Below are 22,129 nucleotides of genomic sequence, written 5' to 3'. Positions count from 1 at the left end.
ATCAACTAAACCATGTCCGATCATCACGTGAGATGGAGTAGTTTCATTGGTGAACATCATTATGTTGATCATATCTACTATATGATTCACGCTCGACCTTTCGGTCTCCGTGTTCCGAGGTCATATCTGTATATGCTTGGCTCGTCAAGTATAACCTGAGTATTCCGCGTGTGCAACTGTTTTGCACCCGTTGTATTTGAACGTAGAGCCTATCACACCCGATCATCACGTGGTGTCTCAGCACGAAGAACTTTCGCAACGGTGCATACTCAGGGAGAACACTTCTTGATAATTAGTGAGAGATCATCTTATAATGCTACCGTCAATCAAAGCAAGATAAGATGCATAAAAGATAAACATCACATGCAATCAATATAAATGATATGATATGGCCATCATCATCTTGTGCTTGTGATCTCCATCTCCGAAGCACCGTCGTGATCACCATCGTCACCGGTGCGACACCTTGATCTCCATCGTAGCATCATTGTTGTCTCGCCAAGCTTGTGCTTCCACGACTATCGCTACCGTTTAGTGATAAAGTAAAGCATTACAGCGCGATTGCATTGCATACAATAAAGCGACAACCATATGGCTCCTGCCAGTTGCCGATAACTCGGTTACAAAACATGATCATCTCATACAATAAAATTTAGCATCATGTCTTGACCATATCACATCACAACATACCCTGCAAAAACAAGTTAGACGTCCTCTACTTTGTTGTTGCAAGTTTTACGTGGCTGCTACGGGCTTAAGCAAGAACCAATCTTACCTACGCATCAAAACCACAACGATAGTTTGTCAAGTTGGTGCTGTTTTAACCTTCGCAAGGACCGGGCGTAGCCACACTCGATTCAACTAAAGTTGGAGAAACTGTCACCCGCAAGCCACCTATGTGCAAAGCACGTCGGGAGAACCGGTCTCGCGTAAGCGTACGCGTAATGTCGGTCTGGGCCGCTTCGTCCAACAATACCGCCGAACCAAAGTATGACATGCTGGTAAGCAGTATGACTTATATCGCCCACAACTCACTTGTGCTCTACTCGTGCATATAACATCAACATATAAAACCTAGGCTCGGATGCCACTGTTGGGGAACGTAGTAATTTCAAAAAATTTCCTACGCACACGCAAGATCATGGTGATGCATAGCAACGAGGGGAGAGCGTGATCTACATACCTTGTAGATCGACAACGGAAGCGTTTGGTTGATGTAGTCGTACGTCTTCACGGCCCGACCGATCAAGCACCGAAACTACGGCACCTCCGAGTTTTAGCACACGTTCAGCTCGATAACGATCCCCGGACTCCGATCCAGCAAAGTTTCGGGGAAGAGTTCCGTCAGCACGACGGCGTGGTGACGATCTTGATGTACTACTGCTGCAGGGCTTCGCCTAAGCACCGCTACAATATTATCGAGGACTATGGTGGCTGGGGGCGCCGCACACGGCTAAGAGTAAGATCATGTGGATCAACTTGTGTCCCTCTGGGGTGCCCCTGCCTCCGTATATAAAGGACCAAGAGGGGGAGGCCGGCCGGCCACATATGGCGCGCCAGGAGGAGTCCTACTCCCTCCGGGAGTAGGACTTCTCCCCCAATCCTAGTTGGAATAGGACTCGCGAGGTGGGAAAAGAGAGAGAGAGAAGGAAGAGGGCGCCGACCCCCGCTCCTTGTCCTATTCGGACTAGGGGGGAGGGGCGCGCGGCCCAGCCCTGGCTGCCTCTCCTCTTCTTCCACTAAGGCCCATTAAGGCCCATGTACCTCCCGGGGGGTTCCGGTAACCTCCCGGTACTCCGGTAAAATCCCGATTTCACCCGGAACACTTCCGATATCCAAATGTAGGCTTCCAATATATCAATCTTCATGTCTCGACCATTTCGAGACTCCTCGTCATGTCCGTGATCACATCCGGGACTCCGAACAAACTTCGGTACATCAAAATGCATAAACTCATAATATAACTGTCATCGTAACCTTAAGCGTGCGGACCCTACGGGTTCGAGAACAATGTAGACATGACGGAGACATGTCTCCTGTCAATAACCAATAGCGGAACCTGGATGCTCATATTGGCTCCTACATATCCTACGAAGATCTTTATCGGTCAGACCGCATAACAACATACGTTGTTTCCTTTGTCATCGGTATGTTACTTGCCCGAGATTCGATCGTCGGTATTCCAATACCTAAAATCTCGTTGCCGGCAAGTCTCTTTAATCATTCTGTAATACATCATCCCGCAACTAACTCATTAGTTGCAATGCTTGCAAGGCTTTAAGTGATGTGCATTACCGAGAGGGCCCAGAGATACCTCTCTGACAATCGGAGTGACAAATCCTAATCTCGAAATACGCCAACCCAACATCTACCTTTGGTGACACCTGTAGAGCTCCTTTATAATCACCCAGTTACGTTGTGACGTTTGGTAGCACACAAAGTGATCCTCTGGCAAACGGGAGTTGCATAATCTCATAGTCATAGGAACATGTATAAGTCATGAAGAAAGCAATAGCAACATACTAAACGATTGGGTGCTAAGCTAATGGAATGGGTCATGTCAATCAGATCATTCACTTAATTATGTGATCCCGTTAATCAAATAACAACTCTTTGTTCATGGTTAGGAAACATAACCATCTTTGATTAACGAGCTAGTCAAGTAGAGGCATACTAGTGACACTTTGTTTGTCTATGTATTCACACATGTATTATGTTTCCGGTTAATACAATTATAGCATGAATAATAAACTTTTATCATGATATAAGGAAATAAATAATAACTTTATTATTGCCTCTAGGGCATATTTCCTTCAACCACCTCAAAGTTATCCTTTCTGATCGATCTATTCAAGAGTCCGTAGTAAAATAACATGAAGCTATTCTTTCCGTTCGATCTATCATAGAGTTCGTACTAGAATAACACCTTAAGACACAAATCAACCAAAACCCTAATGTCACCTAAATACTCCAATGTCACCTCAAGTATCCGTGGGTATGATTATACGATATGCATCACACAATCTCAGATTCATCTATTCAAACCAACACAAAGTACTTCAAAGAGTGCCCCAAAGTTTCTACCGGAGAGTCAAGACGAGAACGTGTGCCAACCCCTATGCATAGGTTCATGGGCGGAACCCGCAAGTTGATCATCAAAACATACATCAAGTGGATCACATGATATCCCATTGTCACCACAGATAAGCACGTGCAAGACATACATCAAGTGTTCTGAAATCCTTAAAGACTCAATCCGATAAGATAACTTCAAAGGGAAAACTCAATCCATTACAAGAGAGTAGAGGGGGAGAAACATCATAAGATCCAACTATAATAGCAAAGCTCGCGATACATCAATATCGTACCACCTCAAGAACACGAGAGAGAGAGAGAGAGAGAGATCAAACACATAGCTACTGGTACATACCCTCAGCCCCGAGGGAGAACTACTCCCTACTCGTCATGGAGAGCGCCGGGATGATGAAGATGGCCATCGGAGAGGGATTCCCCCTCCGGCAGGGTGCCGGAACGGGTCTAGATTGGTTTTCGGTGGCTACGGAGGCTTCTGGCGGCGGAACTCCCGATCTATTGTGCTCCTCGAAGTTTTTAGGGTATATGGGTATATATAGGAGGAAGAAGTACGTCGGTGGATCTTCGGGCTGTCCACGAGGCAGGGGAGCGCGTCCAGGGGGGTGGGCACGCCCCCCACCCTCGTGGGCAGCGCGAGACTCTCCTGGTCCATCTCCGATACTCCGTGGGCTTCTTCTGGTCCAAAAAGAAGTTCCGTGAAGTTTCAGGTCAATTGGACTCTGTTTGATTTTCCTTTTCCGCGATACTCTAAAACAAGGAAAAAACAGAAACTGGCACTGGCACTGGGCTCTAGGTTAATAGGTTAGTCCCAAAAATCATATAAAATAGCATATAAATGCATATAAAACATCCAAGGTTGATAATATAATAGCATGGAACAATAAAAAATTATAGATACGTTGGGGGCGTATCAAGAGAGGAGGGCCGCAAGGGGTGCCCCCACATGGCAGTCCGAATTGGACTAGGTAGGAGGCGGCGCCCCCCTTTCCCTCTCCCTCTCCTCCTCCTTCCTTTTCCCCTCCGATGAAGAAAGGAAAAGGGGGGATCCTACTAGGAGTGGAGTCCTATTAGGACTTGCCCCCCATGGCACGCGCCTCCTGGCCGGCCGCCTCCTCCTCTCCTCCTTTATATACAGGGGCAGGGGGCACCCCATGGCACATCAATTGTTCTCTTAGCCATGTGTGGTGCCCCCCTCCACAGTTTACTCCTCCGGTTATAGCGTCGTAGTGCTTAGGCGAAGCCCTGCGCTGATCACATCACCATCACCCTCACCACGCTGTCGTGCTGACAGAACTCTCCCTCGACCCTCTACTGGATCAAGAGTTCGAGGGACGTCATCGAGTTGAACGTGTGCTGAACTCGGAGGTGTCGTACGTTCGGTACTTGATCGGTTGGATCGCGAAGACTTTCGACTACATCAACCGCGTTAACCTAACGCTTCCGCTTTCAGTCTATGGGGGTACGTGGACACACCCTCCCCCTCTCGTTGCTATGCATCTCCTAGATAGATCTTGCGTGATTGTAGGATTTTTTTGAAATTGCATGCTACGTCCCCCAACAGAATTGAGTGACGTGCTCCTGCATATCTTTTTTCAATATCAATTCGATAACGAGGTCCTGAGCCAGGGTATCAGGGGCCTCATGATCTCCACTAACAGAGATCACTACAGAGGAAACAACTATATGAAAAATTTGCTGAGACACGGCCCGGACTCCCACTAGGGGCAGCAGTGGGGAATCTTGGACAATGGATGAAAGCCTGATCCAGCAATATCGCATGAGTGAAGAAGGGCAATGCCGCTTGTAACACTCGTTCATTGCTTTGATAAATTCTTATGTGGGTGGACCGGTGCTAAGTTGTTGTTCTTACTTGAACATACAACCTACTTATGATTACCCCCTCTCACAAGCATCTTCAAATACAAGAGAAGAATTAAGATAAATCTAACTGTAGCATTAGACAAAAGGATCCAAATCAGCCCCTTAAGGGATAGCTCATAAACTGGGGTTTAGGCTTCTGCCACTTCCGCAACCCATCATCTACTCACTAATCCCACAATGCCTTCCCCTAGGCCCAAACAAGGTGAAGTGTTGTGTAGTGTACGTTCACACGACATGACTAGAGGAAGAATTACATGGCACACCATCAAAACATTGAACAAATACCAACTTCACATGATTACTTATAACAAGATTTCTACCATGTCCTCAAGAATGAAAGGAACTACTCACAAAGCATGTTTTAGTTCATGACTAGAGGAGATAAATATGTAATCGACAATCTGAACATATAATTTTCAACCAAGTAAACTAACTAGTATCAACTACAAGATGTAATCAACACTACTAGCACCCCCAGGTACCAATCTGAGGTTGAATACAAAGATTGAACACAAGAGATGAACTAGGGTTTGGAGATGAGAGGGTGCCGATGAAGATGTTGATGGAGATGAGTCCTTTCATGATAAGAGGAGCGTTGGTGATGACGATGGCTTCGATTCCTCCATCCTGGAGGGAAGTTTCCCCGGCGGAATCGCTCCGCCGGAGAGCAAAAGTCCTCCTGCCCAGGTTCCACCTCGACATAGCGGCGCTTCGTCCCAAAAGTCTTCTCTTATTTTTTCTAGGGCAAATGGCTTCATGTAGTAGTAGGTTGGTGTCGGTGGACCTCCATGGGGCCCACAAGACACCAGGGCGCCCCCCTGCATTGTGATCCCATCGAGGCTCCTCTCCGGTACTTCTTTCTTCTAGTATTTTTTTATATATTCCAAAATAATTCTCCGTAATTATTTAGGTCATTTGGAGCTCCGGAGGACAGCTATCTGTGTTGTAGCTTTTTTAGCCTTAGAATTCCATCTGCCGGTAATCTCCCTCTTTCGGTGTATCTTGCATTTTAAGAGAGAAAAGACATTAGAATTGCACCATAAAGTGGAATATATCTCTAAAACATTATAAATAACAGCAGAAAAACATGATGCAAAATGAATGCATCATTACTCGACTTCCACTTTCAATTTGTGAACTTTGGGGACACAATCCCTTCATAAGATTTAGATATCGTCTACATCATATGCAAGCATCTGGCACACACTAAAATTTTCTCCTCGATCGGATATAGATTTGGTTGGCTGGTTCATGCGGCTGCATTTCATTTAGATTGATTTTAGATTTTTCAACATCGGTTATTTTTTTACCTTTCTTATTATGTTTTGTTTTGATTTGAGCAGCCGCACCAACATCTTGGGGCTGCATTAGTATGTTGATTATGCGGATATTTGTTTTGTCATGTCGACAAGGCATTTGATGAAAATCCAAACAAGTTGCAAGTGAGATGAACCAATGTAATCTTTATGATGTATGAAGGATAATCACATTTCCGCCATGGAATTTCTACATATGGAATTTTTTCAGCTTTTTACTTTTGAATCTGATTTAAAGACTATTGTTGATCATGTTACAAAAAAAAACTATATTTTGGTAGCATGATTTCTGTAACCATACCTATTATGTCCTTCTTTCTCATTTTCAAGATGTTTTATACATAGGAAGTTAATACAGTATGGAGCCTTCAATGCAGAGCTTTATGGAATTTATGCCAAGTTAGGCTCTTTCGGTCTTCGTGCTTGAGTCTAATATTGTCCCCTCCAAGCTTTTGGACATAGGCATGCATAAACCAACATGGTACTAATTCGCTTTTAAGCCAAGTTCTACTTGCAGACATAATTAATTCAATCATATTATGTTCATGTTTTCGATTATAGTTGCATTTTACGTCCTCTTTATTATCAATGAAATCTTACTATTTTCCTGTGTCATCATCCTTATTGAATGTTTGTTGAAGACATAACTAATTATCATTGAGTTTTTGAAAAAAAGAAACTCCTGTTGCTAATTGGTCTTACAACATTGAGGGGTGAGGAAAAGGATAAGACACACATGTATCTATAGTATGGTAACCAGACTAGCAAAACACAGGTAGGCAACAACCAAGGAGTAAACAAACACACATTCAAGTAACTAGTTGGTGAGGCCACTATGTGCATTCGGTTTACATGGTTCGGTTTATATGGTTTTTTGGTTTGTACGGTATTAATACATCGGTAAATACGAAATGAAATTAAAATACGGTTCGGTTTCGGTATATACCAAATTATTTCAGTATGGTTTCGGTATATACTATAATAACCAAAGTTGACACGAATTTGAAAATGACGTAATAATAATTTGCAAATTTATGACTCAAAACACATACTGTTTTACACAAATAGCATATAACCGTATATAAAAGTATATATGCATGCATTGATTCATCTGTTAATGGTTATGGACGTGCTTAGCATTTTAAAAAAAGAAAAATGACTATGTTATAAGAAAAAATTATGTGTATAGTGGTGAATTTGACTCATGTACAAGAAAAATGACAACTTGTATGGTTGTTCATCACAAGAAATATAAAATTATTTTTTACTTCGGTTTATTAAGTTAACCGTTTGGTTTTTCAGTATATACCATAAAAACCAAAGTTCAAATCGGTATGAAAAGTTCATACCATACTGAAACCAGAAACCATAAAAACCATAAATTTGGTTCGGTTCGGTTTATTTTCGGTATGGTTTTTCGGTTCAGTTTTCAAATGCACAGAGTGAGGTGAGGGACCTTAGTACAGTTGTCTCACATTTTTGTATCTTTTCCTACTGATTTTCTTGACTTGAATTCCAGCAGCAACGCGCAGGATATTATCTAGTTTTTAAAAACAATCGTCCCCAAGAAATGTAGTCCAGGAGTTCAGTGACCGACCCCTCCATAGAGAACAACCTGCTAGTGTATGTGCTTTTCGAGCTTAGGGACGCTGGATTTATAGGCATGTAAATCTTGAAAATATCACTTGGGAGGAATATCCAACCGTTAGCGTCTTGGGAGCAGCCAATGTATGAGTACAGGGGCCTTAGCAATCCTTATCATCTTAACAAACGAGAGATCTCCACCATCAATAATTAAAGGTGATAAATGGATCATTTTGATCTCAACTTAGATCAGGTACTCGCTAAATATGACAGTAAGCTAAGACATTAAAAACCATCTCCGAAACCATGGTGTGGCGTGGAAAATATGCACTAGTAAAATCACATCTTTACATAATATTAAAGGGAGAATTGTTTCTTCAGGTTTTTTCGTTCATGGCGGGACCCACATAATTTTCGTACGTCCCAGGCTTCGTATGTCGCACGCGTTTCCTCGTTCTCCCTATTCGTTTTTGTCAAAAAAAATTACTGGAGGCACAAAGCCACAATGGGCCCGCCCATTAGTGTAAAAACAGCCCGCGCCAGTAAAAGAATTTTCAAGGAAAAAGACTGCGGCGCAAGGAATCAAACCCAGCCGCTCACACTAGAACACTCAAATGCTAACCACTAGACTAAACAAAACTAGGTGTTTAATTAGCACCATGAAATTTTAAATTAATACACAGTCGCGTGAGGAAAATATATTTTTATAAAAGTGAATACATTTTAGAATGCAAAATTTTTGCAAAGTTGTCAATAAAATATTTAAAGCCAAACATTTTTTTAAAGAACAATTTTTTTTAAACCTGAGTATTTTTAAAACTAGGAGGTACTGTTGTGATTATTTCTCAAATTTGCAAACATTTTAAAAAGACAAATATTTTTTGAGCTTTAAATTTGAAAATATAAATATTTTTGTAAACATGTTTTTTAAACTTGGAGGTACTATAGCTAAATTGTTTTAATCTATACCTATATTAATAAGACTTAGCGAATTTTTGAAATATGCCCACATAATGCTTTCTTTTACTTCATTTTATTAAACTAGGGATATGGAAGGAATCATTTTCTACGTCGCGTCTTCACGTATAACCAGTCTTACTTGGCCCAGTGACTCCCGTCAAAATGTATGAGGAGTCCAACTAAGGTTTCATGGTCTATCTGACACAAACTACTCAATTACATGATGACACAGACATATATTATGTGCAGTGCTTTTTCCTATTATATTAGCCAGATGATAAAAATTTTGTGTTCAACGCTCTTGATCTTCATTGGACACGAAGGCGGCTCAACAATCCAGCTATGGACCTTGCCAACCTTGGTTAGTGCCAACTGGTACTGCGACCACCGATGACGAGGACGGCAAAGACGACAAGCGGAAACATGTGTCTGGTGTTATATTGAAATGGAGGATGTGGATCTGAGGATGAGGTATTAGTCATGTTTATTATGTTATGGGGATGTGAATGAGGTCTTTAGCCATGCTCAGTGGGTAAGGGAGTGTGAGGGATGTTTTCTCCCATTGCAACACACCGGCATGTTTCCTAGTAAACCCTATGTGAAGCGATTGTATGTCGTAATCTAGATATTTGTAAAACACACTTACACAATTTTAGAAACGGATGAAGTGCTCTAGAGGTTTTTCAAACCAAGGTTGTCCATCTCGAGATTCGCCATGAGGTTAACCATGACAAACACAAAAAAAAAGGACAATGCACCCGAGCTCATTCATATGGTTAGAGTTTTTTTGTTTCTCAGTTAACACCTACTATAAATGCTCCATGCTTAATAACACCCAATCAATCTCTTACTAAAAATGATAATGAATCAATTTGGCCTAATCTTAGGTCTGATACGCGCTAAACATGGCATTAAATTAAGGCATCACAAACTCTATGTGAAATAATATAAATGTATATTTATCATATAATTAAAGATGATAACTGATTCATTTTGGTCTAAACTTAGATACGATACGCCCCAGATATGACAATAATTCAAGACATTGCAAATCCTATGTGAAACAATGTAAATGCACATTTATCATCTAATTAAAAATGATAAATGATTAACTTTGTTCTAAACTTAGACTTGGTACGCCCCAAGTATGTCAGTAAATTATATGACATTAAAAACAGTCCCTCTATGAGACCATGGTATGGTGGTAATTTCTGAGTATCTAAAAAACCCTATTGTATATCTAAAGAAACGGATGAAGTACTATAGTGGTTTTCATCATACGAAAAAAAGTACTTTCTCCGTCTCATAATATAAGAACGTTTTTAATATTACTATAGTGACGAAAACGTTCTTATATTATGAGACAGAGGGAGTAATAGAAATGTTTTTGAAACTAATGGTTTTATTACTACCTTTAAAAAACACAGGTTAATTTCGTAGAAGCGGTCGGCAGGCCAGGCCAGCTAGCCGCCGACTGAGGCCCTGGCGATCAGGCCACACACGGCCGCCGCACCACCACCTAATCTCGCCGGCCTGCCCGTAGTCAAACCCCGCACCGCACCGTCGATCTCGATCGCGTCCAACGGGTCGGGTCCCACGAGAACCAGACCACGCGGCGCCTCCCACCCAGGCCGCAGCATAAATACCTCCCTCTCCCACCTCTGACACGCACCTCACCCCGCGCCCTTACCGACACAAACCTGCGGCGAGGTCCCTGCCCGCGCTTCCTCTTACACGGGGGGCCCTACACTTCTCCGGCCACGCCACCGGGTCCTTCTTGCCTCGGCCCGCCGGAGATGGCGTCCGAGCTCACGTACCGCGGCGGGGCGGCGTCCCCGTCCGCGGGCGCCGCCGGGGCCGCCGGCGAGTACTCGTCCGCGAAGCCCGCCGGCTCCAAGCCGCTCGCGTGGCTGCCCCGCGCCGCCCGCTACGCCGCGGCCGAGCACCGCCCGCTCTTCGCCCTCGTCGGCATGCTCGTTGCCGCCGCCATCTTCTGCCTCGCCGCCCCCTCCGGCTCCGGCCCGGCCGCCACGCCCTACTCCTCCGGACGCGCCGCCGCCGTCTCCGGCGCGCTCACCCGCTTCTCCGTCGACCCCGCCGCGCGCAACCCCGGCCGCCAGTTCGTGGCCGGAAAGGTGCCCCTCGGGCTCAAGCGCAAGGGGCTCCGCGTCCTCGTCACCGGCGGCGCCGGCTTCGTGGGCAGCCACCTGGTGGACCGCCTGGTGGCGCGCGGCGACAGCGTGATCGTGGTGGACAACCTCTTCACGGGCCGCAAGGAGAACGTGATGCACCACTTCGGCAACCCCAACTTCGAGATGATCCGCCACGACGTCGTCGAGCCCATCCTCCTCGAGGTCGACCAGATCTACCATCTCGCCTGCCCCGCATCCCCCGTCCACTACAAGTACAACCCCGTCAAGACAATCATATCCTTTCTTCTTCTAATTCATTCAAAGCTCAACTGCTTGGATCTCGATGCTTTGACTTTTCCTGCCTTCTCGCGATCGCTAATTTTTATTTCCTTGCATTTTACTGGGTGGGAGATATTTGCGGTACAAGGGTCCTGTTCTTTTGCGCAGCCCTGCCGCTTGCTGCACATCTGGGTAAATCCCGTGCTCATTTCTGGATTGGGAATCTGCGATTGCAAGGGGGATTTCTGGGTGCGTGGAGCTCGAGATTTGCGCCACGTTTCGCGTCAATTTTGGAGCTTTCTGCGCGATACAGAGCTTGATCCAAGTTACCGTTTCCACCACAAAAATTACTCTGTTTTGCAGCATGCGAATGCGTCGCCTAGCGTTTAGTTCAATCAAACGTTGGGTTAGTAGAATCTGCCAATCTTGATAGGGAACAAGCATGGCCTCTGCATCACATGATGCACACAGGCATAGCAAAAGTCGATTCTATCATCAGATTTTCTAGATGTGGCATCTCTAGACCAGTTTACTTTACTTTATGATCCAGTAATTGGAGGAGAGGAAAAGGCAAAAGCAAAAGCAAACTCGCATTGTGCTTGGATCTGGTTGAGCTGTAGGGCTAGCTTAACTCTGACATAAAGACAGTACAGCTAAACCGTGAGATCCAAGTGGGGGCGGTCCCTTTTTCCGCTAAGCAACTTTGCTTACTGTTCACTTCACATGACCTTCCTGTTGCGTGCTTTTGCAACAACCTTTTGGAGGTTTTAGTCCAACAACCAAGTTATTATGATGCAATATTGCGTGTTCCTTTGGGAATGCTATGTGTGATCCTTGACCTTCGAGATGGCACAAGACCAATGTGGTTGGTACGCTCAACATGCTTGGACTGGCCAAGCGGATCGGCGCCAGGTTCCTCCTCACCAGCACCAGTGAGGTCTACGGTGATCCCCTCCAGCACCCTCAGGTGGAGACCTACTGGGGCAATGTCAACCCCATCGGTAAGAACTCTCCTCAATCCTCATATTCCTCCAGCTCATTCTTAAGTGTGATCGTGTTAGGTGTCTCATTACTGTACCAGATCTATCATGATGATTTTGCTTATTGTTACACGAGGTTAGCGGGAAAAAGTAGATCCAAGTTGGATCATGCATAGTAGAAGTTGCCCAGTCTTTGCGTGGTAGGGACTGTTGGTACCAAACTAATGATGTTTCTGGTCTTCTGGACTCACGTTCATTACGTTTCACACTTCCGTATGATATTGGGGGTAGGTATGCTGAGCATGGATTTGGGGTTGTCCTAGTTTTACTCAGAGTAGTTTTGGAAGTAGTTTCGAGTGATTTTGATTGTGGGGGTGGATTGAGAATAGAAAATAAAACATATTGCCAGTTGGGTTATATCTACTACCAGTAGTAGTATTACAGAAGAAGGAAGCACAAGGAGAGCAGTGATGAGGTTTTCAAAATAGAAATGTTCTTGAGCTGAAGGCTACTGTTATAACCAGAAATCCTCGTTTACTCAATTTGGGGAAAGGGGTGTTGGAATCTTACTAGCTGGAGATGCCGCCCGTGGAATCTAGATGGGGGGTGGCCTCCTGCGTGGTTTGATTCTTTCTGCTGGAAAGGGACAATTCTGGTAGGTGAAATGTGCCACATGGTGGATCTTGATCCCTTCTTAGTGAAGGAAGAAGGTGGGGCAAAACTATGCTTGCGCTTGACCAAACATCCACCAACCAAGACACTTAAAACAATTAAGAGAACGCGCATAAAAGGAGGGGAGTTTGTTGGGCTAGATAGCTACAGCTAGTCGTCGCTCCATTTTCTATGAGTGCATTTGTCATGTACTGTTTGAATTCGTTACATATAGAACGTATTACTCATTCTCCACTGATGTGTATGTATGTATGTTTCTCTGGACAACAGGTGTCAGGAGTTGCTACGATGAGGGCAAGCGTACAGCTGAAACCTTGACCATGGACTACCACCGTGGTGCCAACCTTGAGGTATTTGTCATTTGTGCTATACTAATATATTGTTGCAAGCACTGAAATTTCCATTCCATCCGTAAGAAAATAGGTGTCTGTATGTGTAGTGATTGGTGTATTTTGTTGTATTCACTATTCAGGTTAGGATTGCTCGGATCTTCAACACCTATGGCCCACGCATGTGCATTGACGATGGCCGTGTTGTCAGCAACTTTGTTGCTCAGGTAAACATACATACACTGCTGTGCTCTGCTAGTTTTAAAACTGTAAGCTTCCTTTTATTCTCACAAGTAACGTCCAAATGCTGTAACATGGTGGCAGGCGCTAAGGAAGGAGCCTTTGACGGTTTACGGCGATGGCAAGCAGACCAGGAGTTTCCAATACGTTTCTGATTTGGTAGGTCATCTCTAACCATGAGTGAACAATAATTATGGCAATGCTATCTGGAATGCGCTTTCTAAAATAGCCGTCTTCCAGGTTGAGGGGTTGATGAGGCTGATGGAAGGTGACCACATAGGGCCATTCAACTTGGGTAACCCTGGTGAGTTCACCATGCTGGAGCTGGCCAAGGTTGTCCAGGACACCATCGACCCGAATGCACGGATCGAGTTCCGTGAGAACACCCAGGACGACCCGCACAAGCGCAAGCCAGACATCACCAAGGCCAAGGAGCAGCTCGGGTGGGAGCCCAAGATCGCCCTCCGTGACGGTCTTCCCCTCATGGTCACTGACTTCCGCAAGCGGATCTTCGGCGACCAAGATAGCGCCACCACCGCCACCGAAGGCCAGTAAAGAGTAGACCGGAGTACTATACTTTGAAATTTTGGTGGCCTGCTTCTAGCTTGCTTCTTGGTTAATCCCCCCACTGACAGAGCTATGGCCACGTAGTCGTCGTCGAGAGTTTTACTGCTAAATACCTTGGTTGTTGATGTAATGTTATTCATTTTTGTCTGTCGCCTTCTCCGCCAGTCTCAGCTATACGGACAGATATCCCAGTTGGATTGTTGGATATATATAAATCAAATCTGGATCTTCTAATTCTTTGTTGAGAAGATAGCATTATATGGTATAAATTACATGTTGTTTCAGAATGTGGATCTTCCCAGATGCTTCAGGAAGCCAATCTCTGTCTAGAACACAAGAAACTTCAGAGTGGAGCAAAACTTTATTCAGTTTACTGAGCATTGGTGCAGCACAGTATTTACATGCTTTCATCTGCTGCTTCTCTTTTCCTTGCACAAACAGTTCCATGTTTACATTCTACATTGCCCGCAGAGGAAGCCACCTCGCCGCCGAGGTATCGACACCGGGCTGTCCATGCCGCTGCCGCCGGAAACCGGCCGCCGTTGGTACCTTGCAGGCTCCGACGGGGCACTTCCTACCCGGCCGCCGTGTTCAGGCTTGCGATGATGGCTGCGCTTGTTGAGCCAGGCGACGATGTCGGCAAAGACCAGCTCCACATTGTCGTCGGGCTCGCCGGCGGTGAGGCCGTGCCACATCCCGGGGTAGAGCTTGATGGTCTTGTCGGCGCTGGCGGCCCGGTCGTAGAGCGCGCGGCTGACCTCCGGGTCGGTGACGGTGTCGGCCTCGCCGTGCAGGATGAAGAAGGGCATGCTCACCTCGGCGAGGCTGTCCTCGACGTCCATGCTGGTCCTGAGCAGCTCCAGCGCCGTCTTGAGCCGCGGCTTGTCCTGGTAGATGAGCTTGTTCCTCCTGATGTGCTCGCGCTTGAGGGGGTCCTTGAAGGCGGAGTCGATCACGTCCTTGGTGGGCACGATCTTCCAGGTCGGGATGAGCTCCTCCACCTGCGTCAGCAGGGTCACCACCACCGGATGCGGCTTCACCTTCTCCGATATCTGCACCACCACCATGCCATCAAAACAACAACCTACACATGAGCTAGCAGGCAGAGGCAGGCATTGCAGTAGAAGTTCATCAACATGGCAGGAGAAGTTGATGGCAGCACCTTGCACATGGGCGCCACGAGGACGGCGCCGTCCCAGAAGGCCGGGTCCCTCCTGTGCAGCAGCAGGGCGACGGCGCCGCCCATGGACTCGCCGTACAGGAACCGGCTCTTGCTCCGGTACTCCTCCATGTCTGCGCACGGAGACAGAATGCAGCGTCTGGTTCAGTCGTCCGTTTGATGATCGACCAAACTGCAGACATGTTCGTATGGAAACCAAGCAGAATTGTAAGGTGATTTCTACCGCAGATGGACTTGAAGAAGCGGTCGCAGTCGGCGACGAGGCGGTCGAACTTCTGGATGTAGCATCTGGCGCCCATGGACTTGCCGTGGCCTTCGTAGTCGATGCCGAACACGCCGTACCCCGCGGCGGCCAACTTGAACCCGCACGCTGTCAGGAAACAGTAACAATCACTTACAACTCCGTACCCAATTACAATCAGTTACAGCTCGCGAGACAACGGGGGTTAGCTGCGTCATCATTTTTTAGTGATAAGGTGCATGAAAGATGGGCCAACACGCACACTCGTCCATATCCAATCCAAATATGATGACCTTCCTACTGTTTCTTCGTTTGTCAAGTCAAACTAATTTTGGATACCCATGTACCCTGAGTAGAACGGGTTTCCAAAAGATGGATTTCTGAATAAATGGAACATACAACATCTCCTGCTGAGTGCTGACTGACGATCACCACTCTATTATTGCTTTCGGGCACTATCTTAAAAGATACTAAGCTCCATAAAAATGAAGCTCTAGGGAGCTCTCTCATTGAATCGGGGCTGGGCCGGGTGCCATGTGGGACCTCGTTTTCATATGGTGTTTTGCCTTTAAACGCCGCTTTCTTCTGGCATAATGGGAGTGCCTTCTGTTGCTCTGCATCGCCTTCATTCTGCTCACTGACAAAGTAAACCCTCTATGCCAAATGTTGTTGAGGAGGGCCAGTTAACCTTCCGACGCAACAAACAATCTATGTGCGGCACGCCACTATCACTTCGAATGTAAAGGTTACATCGCCTTTTATGTCGGCATTATCAAATGAACATATCACGTGATGGAACTTGCAAATTGTGCTGCCATCATCTTCCCTCCCTATCAAAACAGGGGAAATTAATAGGAGAAAAACTCCTTCACTACACGAATGGGAAGAGGCGACACATAGAGGCAAACACACTATGCACCACGAGTCAATCTTTGGCAGAAAAGCTGGGTGGGCAAGGCGCACAACTGCACGCGTTGCTCGGTTTGCAAAACAATTGGCGGAGAATTTTCCCGACCTCTGCACCAACTAGAGTTTAATTGTGAGTATCGGTATTTTAGTCTTGTGGGCAAAGAAGTGCACACACTCATTCGCTAACGTGGCATATAAATAAGGAATAAAAACCATGTGTGGGTCAATTGGTTCATTGAAATCAAACCGGGTGGATAGGCCGCACAACCATAGACCCAACCACTGACCTTTGGTTTGTCTGAATCAAACTCTCCAAGCGAAACGCTACCAAAAGTGGGCTGGTTAGTTAACCTTCTACGGCAACCAACAATCTTGGCTGCAGCTCACCAATATCACTCACGAACATAAGGTTGCAATCACCTTTTATGCTGGAATTATCAAACGAATATGTCGCGTGGTGGAACCTTTAGGAGGGTGTTGCCATCATCATCTTCTCTCTTTATCAAAAGCAGCTCTCACTCGCAGCCGAACAAAAGGATCCCACCAATACAAGTGAGAAGAGTGTTATTAACTGCCACCTATATTGTGTTTAACTATCTCTCTGTGGAAAGATCAAATGAGAGAAAGAATAGATGGTGATGCGGTTCTTTGTGGGTGGTAAGTAATTGATCTGAATCCGAGACTACCCTACAATGAGCAAAATACTTCTTCCATATGTCAACTCCTTTTCTGTAGTAGCAACGTTTTCAAGACGATTTTCAGGCATGTACCCTCGACAATTAGTTCTGAAATTACGGATATACTGGATCGAATAAGACCATTGTCAGTATATATATAGCAGCATCTGCTGCTGAAAGCTGTCCAATTCATGAAGTCACGGTATCTATCACCAGCCAGTAGTTGTAGTTCCCTATCAGCATCTGCAACCTATTCCTTAAAGTACACGGCAATTAATGGTCTCTGGCCGCTAATTTGCTTACATAAAATTCTCCTCTACCATCTTTCCCTAGACTGCAATGCAATGTGATGTTTTTGGAGAAAACACAAAGCTTCCATTTCGATCCATTTATATAGAGAGAAATATTTAAAATTCTTTTACGATCAGCAACGCTTGATGCGTCGAAAGAACTTGTGATACTATGCGACTCACAGGGCTCTTTCTATGTTAAGGTGTACTTTAATGATCGAAACGCTCTTATATTTCTTCACGGAGGGAGTAGCTGTTAAATCTTACTGGAGGACATGATCAAATTAGGCCAGAGAATGCTCCTGGCATCACCAAAAAGGAAATAAGAAGGCTCGTAGCCTCCCATGCTACTCCCATGCTCCTATTAACAACCAGGCTGAGGCTGACGCATGCATCTAGATTCTAGAAGGATCAATGGCGCTAACATATATGAAGCCTAGATCCGCAGTGCATGCATGTGAAGTCATGGATGATGTAAGAACAAAGATACATGAATTCAATATATATAGGCCCATAAAGATACGACCGCACACCGAAAATAATTCGTGAAACATTATCTCTTGTATTAGAAGGGCTTCCAATTCCATACCCCTCATCATGTTTCTGAATTTTCTCTGAAACTGTCTCTAAAAACAATAGAGGAAATAAACGAGATTGGTAGCAAGAAGCACGAAGATTAAGCAGCATTAGTACCTCTCATGAAGACGCTGCATTCCATGCCATACCCTGAAGCAAATGAACGCACATACAAGAAAAAAGAGAGGAGAGAGTCAATGTGGTATGATATGATTGATGAAGCCACCGGAATTAGGCATAGCTACTGTTGAAGTTAGAAATGCGCAAAGCTTCGGCAGCGGTCGATTCGCAAATTAAGCAAACGAGCAGTACGTACCATGGCAAAGGAAGACGAGCGCCTTGGGCGAGGAAGAAGCGGGCAGCCAGCCGCATGTGAAGAGCTGCACCCCCCTCGGATTCCTCACGTATTCCTGCAGGATCAGCCGAGAAACCATCAAACGCATCATGATGAACATGATCAAGATCCAACCACTCGCGCATGCACCGTCGCTGGCCGTGCGTGCTTGCAACCGAGAGATCAAGCATGTCGGCATGCATGTGCAGATGGAGTTGCTTCTGCTCACCTCATGGTATTGCACGTCCATCTTCCTGGTTATCTGATCCCTTGAGCGCTCAGGAACTAAGCGGGGATCAAATTAACGCGAGTGTTGCGATCGCGGGGACTCGATTGAAGAAGCAGCAGTAGATGGGCAGACGGGGAGGGAAAGGGGGCTAGAGAGAGATAAGAGGAGCTTTGGTCAGATGAGGGGAGTGGGAGGAGGAGAGGGAGGGGAGAAGGCAGCAGGCGTGTCGAGGAGGGGGAACACGTGCCCAGCAAACGTCTGCATTTCTGCATTGGAAGTGGGAAGGAAGGTGGAGGTTGGTGACCCGGATTCTCTGCGGCCCGGAGCCGTCTGGGGGAACAGCCCGTAAATGGTTGTCGTGGTGGACTGGTCAAGGTCAGGGGATTCTGATAACTAGAAAAACATACGGGGTCACATTAATATTAATATTCTCATACATATCAAGTTACATTGACAATCTTTTTTATCATCAAATCCTCACTCACACTCTCTTCCTCCCTCTTCCTCACTCTCCTCCCTCTCTCTCTAACACACACATATTCATTTTATTGGGTACGGGACCATAATCCATCTATTTCACACACACATATTAGTGCATAACAATATGAATTATGTGTATTATATTTGCCACCACAACTGAGGAAATTAAATCGGCCAGTCACAGCTTCAAGAATACGCGGAGGAGGTGGCCCGGGTCGGCGTCGGCGCCATCCGGCGCGGGCCACGGGCCCGCTTCCAAGTGCGTCTGCACGCCGGCCACTCACGCCGGGTCCTTCAAGTGCCGCTTCGACCGCACCAACTCCCAGGGCCACGGCCACGGCCAGGGAAGCCGCCCTTCTTCGCCCCCTTCACCGGTCACGGCACCCGGCCTCGCCGTCCTCGTCCTCCGGCACCGTCGCGACCCAGTGACGCAGCCCAAGCATCGGTCTCGAGAATCAAGAACGCTCGACAACGGAGAGGGAAGGGAAGATCATATGCATGTCATAAGAAAGGGAGTTTATTTACTGCTCCCTCTATGTATTGTTTCCTTTGTTTGGAGGTTGATTACCGTCCGTGAGTTAAGATAAGGTTAATGTGATTGAGCGATTTTTCTGAAAATCAAATATTTGTTTTCTAATTAATGTGATTGAGTGATTTAAGGTAAGGTTAATTAATTTAGATTTTTTTTAGAGATCGTTCGTGATTGATTCTACATTACTAAATAACTTGCGTCAGTATGAAAAGTTCTGATCTGTTCAGATTTCTTTCATTGTGTGAGAGGGTGACGCGAAAATAAACCAATGAAATGGAGGGAGGGAAAAAATCCAGCGAAGGTGGGAGAAGGTACCAAAAAAAATTCATGAAAGGTAAGACGAAAATAAACCGTACAAGGCTACCAACTGATTCATTAGAAGTAGAGATCCCTTCGTTAAATAGATGTTGTTTTGCAAAAACCGTGAATGGTGCTATAGTATTTATTTATTTATTGTTCATGGTCAAATGGGTGTTGAACTGGTACGATTCTGCTATGTTTTTTTCTAGCCAAATGTGGTATAACGACCATACATGCACAAACTTGTTTTCTTAAGCTTAAAAGGGCATTTCACTAAAACAAGCTAAACATGACATTATCTTTTGGGAATGGTTATTTCTTAGTCAATTTAGAAATAGCTATTACTTCCTTCGTCCATAATGTATGAGTTTTGATATCCATAGCCGCAAGATGATATGTTAATCACTTGCACTTGTACTGTTGTACAAATCTTGGTAACTTTATCTGTTGATTGCGAACTGGGTTAGTTCAGATGGTTAGATTTCTTATGGTGAAACCAGCTGTAAGTGTTCAAGTTTTAGACTCAGCACTGCTCGTGCAGTTTTTTGAATTTATTTCAAACTTTTCGGCAATGATTGTTCAGTGAGAGAAGAAATTCCCGTCGACTATAAAAGTGTCTGTGGTCTCATAGGATATAATGTATGCGCAAGCATTTATAAAAGATAAGAGTGAGTGTATGTGTGTAGGCATGTATTATCTATTGATGGTGGGCATCAGATTAAAAATACCAATTTCTTTAGAAATAGAAAACAGCATTGCAAAGTAAGTACCGCGTGAAAGAGTGAGTCAAGCCAGCTCATTTTCTGCAATGTGCTAGACCGCAGGCGCATAGCTAGAGTGCACTCATAGAGGATCCTCTTGTATGGTCGAATCGCGGCTCGATCGGCGGTAGGTTTTGCCCGGATTGCCATGGGATTGATTACGCTTTCTGACGTGGGTGGCATAAAGATTGTTAAATTATCTGCAACAGCAAGTTTGGATGCTTTCTTGGATAAGCATTTATTGAAGGTCACACGTGGTGACGAGGGCGATGCATATGAACGTTGACTTGGACTATGTAACTTATCAGTAAGCCTAGTTATTTTATTTTATTTTATCTGCAGGGCGAAAATAATTTAGCTAGTAACATCCTAAGATAAATTTATTTACGTGACAAGTATTAGTTGTGGTACTCTAGTCGTGATGGACTAGAGTAACATACTCCCTCCATTCACATATATTCCAAAATATGTCTTTTTAGATTACGTTTGATAATAGATTAGCATAATAGTATGTGACATGCATGTTACACAAAACATATCATCAAATTCGTATGTGAAAATTTCTAGTGATACAATTTTTATATCATACATTTTATATATTAATAATTTTATCATTGATCAAAGGCTACCTTATTGAACGTATTAGGCCCTATATATATGTGCATAGAGAGAGTAATATTATCATAACATGGCATTTCCTAAGAAAATATGAGTCTACCAGCAAATAAATGAAAACATTCATGACACTATCATGATAGTACTTTGCACTTGTTACTCAACCAGGCTACAAGAATACAACAGAAGATAGAAAACATCATGATGAAAAAATGTGATCCAAACTCACATAAAAAAACATCTCAATTACTAGGAGTATAAGTGTGCGGCAACATAGATAGTAAATTCGATATGCAGTAACCATATTTTAGATTATAGCTTGGTTTTCCGCAGCGATGATTTGAAACAAAATCATATTTTTATACTGATACGGATGTTGCTTAGCTCCTCATCTTCGCTATTTTTTGTACTACCATAATATCACCTTTTCTAAAATAGATGAGCCTCATTAATTATCTTTTGTTAGGAGAAACCTCATCTGATGTTGACTAATATAGGGCCTGTTTAGGACTGCTCCGCTCCACCAAAATCAGATTTACTTAATCAAATCTACTTTGAAGCAGTCCATACAGAAGTTGCAGTTCCATCAAAAAGCAGTTTATCATGTTTGGCTTCCAGTTAGCTCCAACTTCAAGAATGAGAAATTGGATAAAAATGATCTATTTGATTGAATGACGTGGTGAAAAACGAATAGGTGGTGGCAGTGGTGGATAATTCCCCCTCCCCCAACTCCATCTTGTAGAGTTTTTGGAGCACGCCCTAAAGAGCTTCACAAAAACAATGAGTTGTACCCCAAATTTTAGTTTTTTCAAGGAGCGACATATCGTGGAGCTATCCTGTTTGACTTGCATTCTCTAGAGCAGAGATGAATTTTAAGGAGAGCAGCAGTGCCAAATAGGCCCATAGTACGCAAATAAATAAATAATTTATGGGGTCAAATTAACATTATTCAAATTGTATCGATTTTCACCG

The 22,129-nt window shown here is 44.7% G+C and overlaps 2 protein-coding genes across 2 annotated transcripts; one reads left to right on the top strand and one right to left on the bottom strand.

Annotated features, from left to right (window-relative positions):
- Nucleotides 1-10,481: 10,481 nt before the first annotated feature.
- LOC125514651 (UDP-glucuronic acid decarboxylase 2) lies at nt 10,482-14,267 on the top strand. Its single transcript, XM_087522875.1, has 6 exons — nt 10,482-11,261; nt 12,100-12,246; nt 13,168-13,247; nt 13,370-13,453; nt 13,551-13,625; nt 13,707-14,267. The coding sequence occupies exons 1-6, from the start codon at nt 10,631-10,633 to the stop codon at nt 14,019-14,021; spliced, it is 1,332 nt and encodes a 443-aa protein (XP_087379001.1). The 5' UTR covers nt 10,482-10,630; the 3' UTR covers nt 14,022-14,267.
- Nucleotides 14,268-14,375: 108 nt separating this feature from the next.
- On the bottom strand, nt 14,376-18,750 carry LOC125514660 (caffeoylshikimate esterase). Its single transcript, XM_048680003.2, has 6 exons — nt 18,470-18,750; nt 18,223-18,316; nt 18,024-18,056; nt 15,437-15,583; nt 15,196-15,326; nt 14,376-15,085 (listed from the first exon to the last, which is right to left on the bottom strand). Exons 1-6 carry the CDS (start codon nt 18,488-18,490, stop codon nt 14,483-14,485), a joined length of 1,029 nt encoding a protein of 342 aa, XP_048535960.2. The 5' UTR covers nt 18,491-18,750; the 3' UTR covers nt 14,376-14,482.
- Between the last annotated feature and the right edge of the window lie 3,379 nt (nt 18,751-22,129).

The sequence above is a fragment of the Triticum urartu genome, chromosome 1A (assembly GCF_056163025.1).
Source record: "Triticum urartu cultivar PI428250 chromosome 1A, HENAU_Tu73, whole genome shotgun sequence".
NCBI classification, from domain to species: domain Eukaryota; kingdom Viridiplantae; phylum Streptophyta; class Magnoliopsida; order Poales; family Poaceae; genus Triticum; species Triticum urartu.
Note: the sequence above shows the minus strand (reverse complement) of the source record. Positions and strands in the feature narration are given on the sequence as shown.

What these genes read in the sequence shown, in the direction of transcription:
- LOC125514651 (XM_087522875.1), top strand. Translation starts at nt 10,631, where the DNA reads ATGGCGTCCGAGCTCACGTACCGCGGCGGGGCGGCGTCCCCGTCCGCG. An exon ending in GGGCAATGTCAACCCCATCG is followed by an intron (nt 12,247 to 13,167) that starts GTAAGAACTCTC and finishes TCTGGACAACAG; the next exon opens with GTGTCAGGAGTTGCTACGAT. An exon ending in ACCGTGGTGCCAACCTTGAG is followed by an intron (nt 13,248 to 13,369) that starts GTATTTGTCATT and finishes TTCACTATTCAG; the next exon opens with GTTAGGATTGCTCGGATCTT.
- LOC125514660 (XM_048680003.2), bottom strand. Translation starts at nt 18,490, where the DNA reads ATGGACGTGCAATACCATGAG. An exon ending in TGGACGTGCAATACCATGAG is followed by an intron (nt 18,317 to 18,469) that starts GTGAGCAGAAGC and finishes CTGATCCTGCAG; the next exon opens with GAATACGTGAGGAATCCGAG. An exon ending in GCTCGTCTTCCTTTGCCATG is followed by an intron (nt 18,057 to 18,222) that starts GTACGTACTGCT and finishes CATTTGCTTCAG; the next exon opens with GGTATGGCATGGAATGCAGC.